The 8,919-nt window shown below is 36.5% G+C and overlaps 1 protein-coding gene across 1 annotated transcript; it reads right to left on the bottom strand.

Moving 5' to 3' along the window:
- Nucleotides 1-5,722: 5,722 nt before the first annotated feature.
- LOC147532347 (putative H/ACA ribonucleoprotein complex subunit 1-like protein 1) lies at nt 5,723-7,565 on the bottom strand. Its single transcript, XM_086648569.1, has 4 exons — nt 7,237-7,565; nt 6,884-7,032; nt 6,685-6,800; nt 5,723-6,038 (listed from the first exon to the last, which is right to left on the bottom strand). The coding sequence occupies exons 1-4, from the start codon at nt 7,397-7,399 to the stop codon at nt 5,867-5,869; spliced, it is 600 nt and encodes a 199-aa protein (XP_086504695.1). The 5' UTR covers nt 7,400-7,565; the 3' UTR covers nt 5,723-5,866.
- Nucleotides 7,566-8,919: the final 1,354 nt, after the last annotated feature.

The raw sequence follows: 8,919 nt of genomic DNA, 5'->3' as shown, positions 1-8,919 counted from the left end.
TACCTCTCTTTGGTTCTAATTCAGGAGGTTCACGGGACTTCGGATTTTCATCCACATTATTCTCAATAATTATAGATTTAGAATTAGACAAATTTACAGGATCTACTAAGTTATGATCATTAGCACTAGATCTCGTCAAATTCTCAAAAAATTCCACGTCTACGGATTCTATAATTTCTAAAGTGTCTAGATTTAAGAATCGATATGTCACACTATTATGAGAATAACCTATAAAAGCACACTTGTAGGTTCTAACACCTAATTTTGGTCTCTTAGGGTCTGGTTTCCTAACATATGCAAGGCAACCCCAAACTTTTAGTCTACTAAAATTAGGTTTTCTTTTAAACCATAGTTCAAAGGGAGTCACATTTTTATTCTTTAAGGGAATCCTATTCAAAATATAACATGCTGATAATAATGCTTCACCCCATAAAGATAATGGTAAGTCAGAACTAATTAACATTGCATTGACCATCTCAATCATAGTCCTATTTTTCCTCTCTGCAATACCATTTTGCTGAGGAGTGTAAGGTGCAGTGACTTGGTGAACAATTCCATGTGTTTGGCAGAATTTAATAAATTCATTTGGATAGTATTCACCACCTCTGTCAGATCTTAAAATTTTAATCTTAAGACCAAGTTGATTTTCAACTTCCGCTTTAAATATTATGAATTTTTCAAAGACCTCATCTTTACTTTTCATTAGATATACGTAAGTATATCTAGAACAATCGTCAATGAAGGTTACATAATATTTGTTTCCACCTCTAGTTATGTGATTTTTTAAATCACCCACATCACTATGAATTATGTCAAGCAAATTAGAATTCCTAACAATAGATTTATGGGATTTTCGAAATATTTTAGCTTGAACACAAACATGACATTTACTAGTAGAATTAAAATCACAATTAGAAATCAAGCCTAATTTTTCCATATTTCTAAGAGAACCATAATTACATGACCTAATCTACCATGCCATAAATTAACGGAATCAACAATGTAAGCCGAAGAATTATTATTTATTAGATTCAACTTAATCATTCCGTTACAAGAGTACCCTTGACCAACAAACGTGCCCCTTTTGGACAATACAAATTTATCAGACTCATACACCATCTTAAACCCCTTCTTATTAAGACGGTCTCCCGATACAAGATTTTTAGTCACATCAGGCACATGATGAACATTTTGAAGAGTTAGAGTCTTTCCAGAAGTAAAGAAGAGTTCCACAGTTCCTAATCCCATGACTTTAGAACGGATATTATTGGCTCCTTTAATATCGGTTCCGTCACCACCAACTTCGTAAGTCTTGAAAAGATTACGGTCATTACAGACATGGATAGTAGCTCCTGTGTCGTACCACCAACCACTGTCGGCATCTATTATATTGGCTTCAGAAACTGTGGCTATAAATTTTTCTTCGACCATGTTTGCTTGCCCTTTAAGATTTTTCTTTCTTGAGCGACAATCACGAGCATAATGGTCGGGTTTGTTACAATAGTAACAAATTACCTTCTTCTTGTCCTTTGGAGTTTGTTTCTTAAACTTTTTATCCTTCCTAGGCTTTAGAGAATCTTTCTCAGATTTCCCTTCTTCAACCACATTAGCCTTAGGTTGATAATCAGTTTGGGTCTCTTTTAATTCTCGAATACGAGAATCTTCTTCAATACGAAGGTGACGTTGTAAAGAATCTAATGAATAATTTTCTTCGTCATGCTTGAGTTTTTTCTTATAGTCGCTCCAAGATGGGGGGTAGTCTAGAAATGATAACCCCCACCAGAAAAGCATCCATAAGAGAAATTCCAGCGTTTTTAAGATTGCTAACAATAAGTAAAAATTCGTTAACTTGAAGCATAACAGACTTATTGTTAATCATCTTAAAATCCATAAAATTACCAATTAAAAATTTTTGATTACTTGCCTCTTCAATGCGGTATTTGTTGTCCAGTGCTTCCCATAATGCTTTGGCAGAATCAATTGAACGATGAGCATTGTAGATAGAAGTAGACAAAGCGTCCAGTATATGACCACGGCAAAGAAAATCGTCTTCCTTTCACTTCCTTCGTTTTTCCCTTAATTCCACCGAGTCTTCAGGAGTCTCATCAGGAATTTTGTCGAGTACCCCTTCTATTATATAGAATAATTTAATATAAGTCAGAAAGAACCGCAACTTTTCTTGCAACCTTGTAAAATTTTCTCCATTAAAACTTTCAAGACGTGTGTAGTCTTGATTCATAACACGTAAGGATTGGGTCAATGCCATTGATGCTTCCATTTCAAACTAAGCGAGACTTTCTGTCTAAAAATTGTTGGAAGATATTATTGCTAGTAATTTGAAATGGAAAAAAAAAAAACAGAAATATTAGATGTTGTACACGAAACATCAAAGCTCGATTATATCGATTCTTTTAGACAGAAATTCGCCCCCTTCTGGTAAAACCACGAGTACACAACGGGTATGAAATTTTGCCTTCAGGATACGATGAAGTCTTTACAACTATCTCGGTTCAAAGTATGTACGCTTTGGCCAAGATCAAGAACACTCTGGAAATTAATCAACTGATAATGCCAAATAAAAAACAACTCCAAAATTCCAAATAACTTGATAATATAAAAAACCCAATGACTCTGTTAATAACAAATGCTAGAATGTGAGAGCAGGAGAATGACATAGAATTTCGTTGGATCCAAATGAAGGGTTGATGGTCACTTTATTTATAATAAATGAAAGGATGTGGAGATATCTACTCCCATGGGATGTATCCAATTTAATTAGATGGGCATGACACCCATTCATCCTCCCTGTTTGACGACGACAAGTCATTGGCCACTTTTGAATTTGAAAATTGCCAACAGAATTGGGCAAGGACGGTTAGAGAGAGAAAATGGTGAGTAAAGAGACGCGGAAACGGCTTCCATTTGAAGTGAAAATGCAAAAGTTTGCGGCTGAGAAATACTTGTCAATCGATTTCTAGGGTTTCAGTTATGTAACTAGAGAGTTCCAATTCCGAACATAAACCCATTCGTGAGAACAGATCTTCTCTCCCTCTAGATCTGTTCTAGACAGAGAGAGAAAAGCAAAAAAAAAAAAATGAGAGAGAGAGAGGAGAGAGAAAATTATTATTATTATTATTATTTATGTTTAAAGGTCGTCGGCAGGCGACTTTAGCCGGAGAAGATGATGAGGTATCGAGAAGATGAAGTGAGAGAGAGAGGTGATGAGATGGAGGAGAACTTTCGAAAAAATGTATTCTGCATTACCCATAAAAATTTATTCCCTGAAAAATTTTCAGAAAAATCTGGATTCCCTCGAGAATTTATTCCCCGGAGAATTTTCTTTATTCCCAAAGCCGCGGCCTTTTTTTTTTTTTTTTTTGTTGAGAGGATTTGTTTATATTTATTTGTTTAGTTTGATGTTTTGTTTTGTTTTGCACTGGTAAGCCTGAATAAAAGATCACTTCAGCATTGAATTTATATTTCCAACCAACCATATATTTCTACACCTAACAATGAATTATATACTCTCAACAAAAAAAAAAAAAAACAAAAAAAAAATAAATTATATACACCACAAAAGGAAATGGGTTTATTATTCTTTTAGTGTTTTCCCTGTTAATCTTAATATATAAGCACACACTAACTATTTGTCCCTAATAATATAATAGTAGAGACAGTTTCATAAACAGTAAGCTAATTTTCTGGGGAAATTTTTAAACTAAGCCTCTAGATGTGGTGTTATATTAATCAATAGGACTGTCGATTACAATAGTGGTTCTATCGAAGCTTAATGAACTAACAATGCAGGGTGTTACCTTTGTCTCCCTCCATTGTTACGGACGCTAAATTATAAAGCATTCTTAACTAGACCACAGGCGATTCAGTTTGCACTTCTCAGAATACATTGTGCTGTAATTCAGTTTTTCGGGAACAAATGCGGATGTTCACTCTCGGGATGGTATATTTCTATATCAAATTTCATTTGGTTGCAATCAAATTTATATACACTAGATGAGGCTACTATGATCTAATAAACTATTAAGAAACTAAACTGGAAACTAATTTTGGGCAACAAATGTGGATATCCACCCTCCGGCAGAACAAGGGTTCCAAAGACAGGAAGTTCTAGCCTTGAGTAACTAGAAAGTAGAACTTATACTTGCAAGGTGTGTATGGACACTAGACAACTCAATTGAGTACCAATGGTAAATTTTGACTATGAAGAGGGGTGGAACCAGGATTTTGGATTGGGGAGGGGGCAACCCTAAATCAATGTAAATTAAAGTTTTACTTGCAACATAATTGTACCCTTATTTTTTTTGTTGAAAGAAAAACATATAACAGAAGAAGAACATAGCAAAATTTGCTTAAAAAACTAAGCCTCTAAATACAATCGTCACCGGTTTGATCTTAAAAGGAATCTCATCCTTATTCTTGGAGATTCATTAACGCACAAGCGATTTTCTTACAGGTATCCTTGAATATCCGATCTTAAGTTCTTAACACAAAGACTACTTGTGTCTTAGAGTCAAAGAAAAGAATCCACATTAGCGTGTATTGTTTAGGTTTTTTTGTTGAGAAGTGTATTGTTTAGGTTACGGATCACACACTTTGTGCCTCGTTTCCATGAAGATAGCTTAGGTGGTGTCTTTGATACGCAGCCCACCGCTATATCTTAGGTGGTGTCTCGTTTCCATGAAGATAGCTTTCACGCGGCCACTCGGCCAGTTAGCAAGAATAGGATTCCTATAAGAGCTGTACCAACCTATGGTTAGAGCATCTCCAAAGGGAGAATCAATTTTAGAAATATTTAGTACGAACATACAATTTTTAGAGAGCTCTAGACCTTATGCGCTGTCTATGGATATGTTCTCTTTATCGGCTAAGCCACTGAATGACGTTAAAATTCGAACTGTCCTTTATACTGCTAACTTCCTCCAGATGTTAATTGTAATTTGGAATTCTAGTGGACGTTAAAAATCGAACTGTCCTTTATACTGCTAACTTCCTCCAGATGTTAATTGTAATTTGGAATTCTAGTGGCATCCCGCGTTTGCTTATATACGGGCGTGCATTGTTTGCAATATGTAAGCTCTCCCCCAGCCCCAGAGGCACCTCACAAAAGTGTTTCCGATCAAATTACGCTTGGATCGACTACACCGACAATAAGAACATGAACGGAAAAGAAGCGAGAAATAGAATCCACCGCCAACAACAACCAAGAAGCAAAACGAATAGATTTACAAATTAGCAGCAGGACAAAGGGATGTTTAGAAGAGGAGTTCCAAGGGAGAAAAAGATAAGAAAATGTTGTAATGTGGTCAAACAAGTTTAATATGTAGAGGACGAGTCTAAACAAATATTATGATACCCTGCCATATCTATCTATGTAAAATACCAAATAATAAACTCCCTCCAAGCTTCGGGGTCCATGGGAGTGGCCATTTCAACCAACTGAAGATGAATGAAACTCGAACCATGGAAAATCTTAGTATGCGAACAAGTCGAAAATTCTAAGCCAAGACACTCAGTGCCTAGAAACGAAAGATGGCATATACTAGAGAGAGAGAGACAGTGAATGTGCGTGTAGATACAAATTTCATGCCAGACTAGAAGTTACATAGCTTGGAGCAGAATCATTAATCTGGATGATTTGGTCATACTCGGCCAAAATCAGATCAAGGTTATAAGGTTATAGATAAAAACTACTGAACACATGTGGTGGAAAACAGAAACAATATTTCTTTACCATAGTAGTAATGCTACATAAACAATGTCATTCCTTGCATTAAGTTTTTCAATAAGGTAATGTAAGCTAAAGCAACTAAGAACATAGTCAAAGAAAGCGAGTACAAAACACAACCCTCTAGAATCTACCTCGGCCCCTAAAGCCACCACGACCACCTCTTGGAGGGCCTCTGCCACCTCCCCTTGGAGCACCCCTTCCACGAAAACCACCGCCTCCTCGAGAACCTCCACGAAAGCCACCACCTCTTCCTCCTCCACGACCACCGCCTCTAAATGCAGCCGATGAACCCCTGTGATAAATTTCAGGGTGTAAGAATTATGCTCAACCATGAAGAAAATACACTCAATAGTGTAAATAACATAAACTACTTCTGCAAATTATTAGAATAGAATTCAGGAACATAATGTATGGATTATCACAACTCAGGTACATCTCCACGACATAAATCGACTCGTAACCCTTCCCCTAAGGTGTTCAAACTGTAGGCATACCAAATATAGAATATAAAAAAAAAAAAAAACAATGCCCACAACCTGATAAACAGAACATATCAAAAAGTGTTCTTGGTATTACCAAATTTACTGTCCTTGCACATGTTTGACTTCGAAAAGGCATTACATAAACATAAACATACCTAAAAGGCTTAAACATCAATGTGGTGATTTTTTAAACGAAAATAACAAAAACCGACTAACTCAAACCGACTAACTCATTTCTACAACACTAGATAGTTTGTATAAGATAATGGAACCTTCAGGTCTATTTTTCAAACAATTTCCATAGAATTCTTCGATCAACAATCGTAAGTAAAAAAGTTCATTGAAACTAGGGCTATCATGTTAGTTTTAAAGCCAGCATAGATACCACAATCACTTCAGAATATAAAGAAACCTAAAGAAATAATTCCCAATTGATAGAGTAAGTAGTAATCATACTTGGGTTGTGGAAGAAATCTAGCCAAAGGTAATAGCTTTGCTGGATCAATGTAAAACTTGTCTCCTGCAGAATAAGAAGTTGCAACAATACCTTCCATCATCTTAACTGAAAAATACTGCAAAAAAGAGAAACAAAAATCAAACTTATGATCTTATATATAAGGTTTAATGAAGGAATGGGTATAAACATTAGACTTACAGATTCATTAATAGGGCCAAAGATTTCATCAACTTTGCCTATCTGGGTCTTATTTTGTAAGTAGATTGGAGCATTGAAATATGGTATCTTTTCATTTGTTAGTTTAGTTACAGCATCACCCTCACAGGCATGCATGAAAGATGAAACCTCTGTAAATAACCAATAAAACCTCATCAACAATGGATTCAATGGTACCAATCAGAAACCCTAAAATGGGGGCACAACAGAAACTATTCAAGTACACTATAACCAGAAATGACAACTGAAAATAACGAGAGGGAGAGAGAGGAGTTAAAGAGAAAAATGAAGAAAGTGAGTATAGAGAGAGGAAGAAGAAGAAGAAAGAAACGAACCAACGACTTCAGAAGGAGGTCCTTCATCGCGAAACCCACCACCAAAACCACGGCCTCCACCACCAAAACCACGACCACCACCACCAAACCTTCCACCGCCGCCTCTGCCCCCACGGCCACCGTCTCTTCCCCTGAAACTACCACCACCTCTTGGAGGTCGCATCCTTACCTCGTGTGTATAGAAAGACTGATCCCTAAAACCCTAATAAACCTTAACTGAAGAAACAGAAAGACGGTAGAAAAAAGAGTTGTGTAAACTCTCTCTTGTTTATAGTCTTGAGAGGGCGGGTCCTCTCTGACTAGGGTTTAGGGTTTAAAATGGGCGCTCCAATTGAAAACTATATTGTCCAAATTACCATAATGACCCCATTTTTTCTCAAAATGTCGTGATCGAATTCTAATTATTTTTTTTTTGAAATGTATTCATTATATTAAGGAATTAAAACGTTATTACAGTACATGTTAATTAAAAGATGAGGTACATTTTTCCACGTCTTCGTATTGTTCTTTTTTCTTGCCCATTTTGCCAATTTGTCCGCTAGAGAGTTGAATTTTCTGTTCGTGTAATTGAATTGGACCCTGTCCAGTCTATTTCTAACTTCTTGAATTCTCTGTATGTGGATTCTGGATTGCCATTGTACTCCGTGTCTACTGTTTTGTATGTTTCTGATGATGTTAATGTTGTTGCTTTCTATGATGATGGTGTTGTAATTGTGTGCTTCTGCCCATAGGAGGCCGGCCATTGAGTATAGTTATTGATCACTTTCCTCACTGTTTCTACTCCTTGTAGTGGATGCATGTACGTCTATAAACTGCATCATGAATGATTAAGCTTATTCCCCTATTGGATTGGACATTGGTAAAAGACGCGTCTACATTTATTTTCAGGAAAGGAGGTTCCGGTGGTTGCCATTTTTCTTGGAGATTTTGTTTATTGGTCACCTGGGTGTTTTGATTTATCACCTTTGTAATAGAGTTAATTTCGTGTTGGAAGCGGTGATCACATCTAGTTTTCCATATGTTCCACATAATAGTAGAGTAGTGTATATCATTTGCCGTGTTACTATGTTGAGATGGAAGATGCCAAGAGAAGATCTATTCTGCCACCGAAGTGATGTTTTCAGATATGATATTAAACCAAATGTTTTTCGCTAAGGGACAGTGAAGCAAAGCATGCTCGATAGATTCTATTTCATTGCAATTAGGGCAGTTCAAATTGTTATCAGTGTATTTTCCAATTCTTTCTCTCACCGGGAGCGCCTTAGAGCAGACTTCCCATAAGAAAAGTTGGATCATAGGCACTGTGGGAATATTCCAAATGAAGTTCCAGTTATGGGGAGGGGAATGGGGAGTATGCATACTCCCGCATAGGTAATGGTACATGGATTTAACAGAGTAGTTACCCGATTCGGTAAGGGTCCATTTCATTTGGTCTCTACCGTTACTATTAATAGGAATAACTTTGATCAGGTTTTTAGTATTGTTATCAAAAAAACGTTAGTAAGAGCTTCATCATTCCAGTTATTATTCTCGATGAGTTGGGGCACAGTGATAAGATTGGAGTTGCGGCTATTACTTGGGGGATTGGGGAGAGAGGGGATCCAGTTTTCTTTCCAAATGTTGATCTCTTCTCCAATGTGGACCTCCTAGATAGTTAATTCGTCAATTTGATTAAGGTGTTTA

Source organism: Eschscholzia californica, unplaced genomic scaffold (assembly GCF_041429995.1).
Source record: "Eschscholzia californica isolate CP2 unplaced genomic scaffold, dmEscCali1.0.p SCAF_6, whole genome shotgun sequence".
Taxonomy (NCBI): Eukaryota; Viridiplantae; Streptophyta; class Magnoliopsida; order Ranunculales; family Papaveraceae; genus Eschscholzia; species Eschscholzia californica.
The sequence above is the reverse complement of the archived record's forward strand: the minus strand, read 5'-3'. Positions and strand labels throughout refer to the sequence as shown.

Coding starts and splice junctions, on each gene's coding strand:
- LOC147532347 (XM_086648569.1), bottom strand. CDS start 7,399: ATGCGACCTCCAAGAGGTGGTGGTAGTTTCAGGGGAAGAGACGGTGGC. Junction 7,033..7,236: donor ACCTCCTTCTGAAGTCGTTG/GTTCGTTTCTTT, acceptor GGTTATTTACAG/AGGTTTCATCTTTCATGCAT. Junction 6,039..6,684: donor AGATTTCTTCCACAACCCAA/GTATGATTACTA, acceptor AATTTATCACAG/GGGTTCATCGGCTGCATTTA.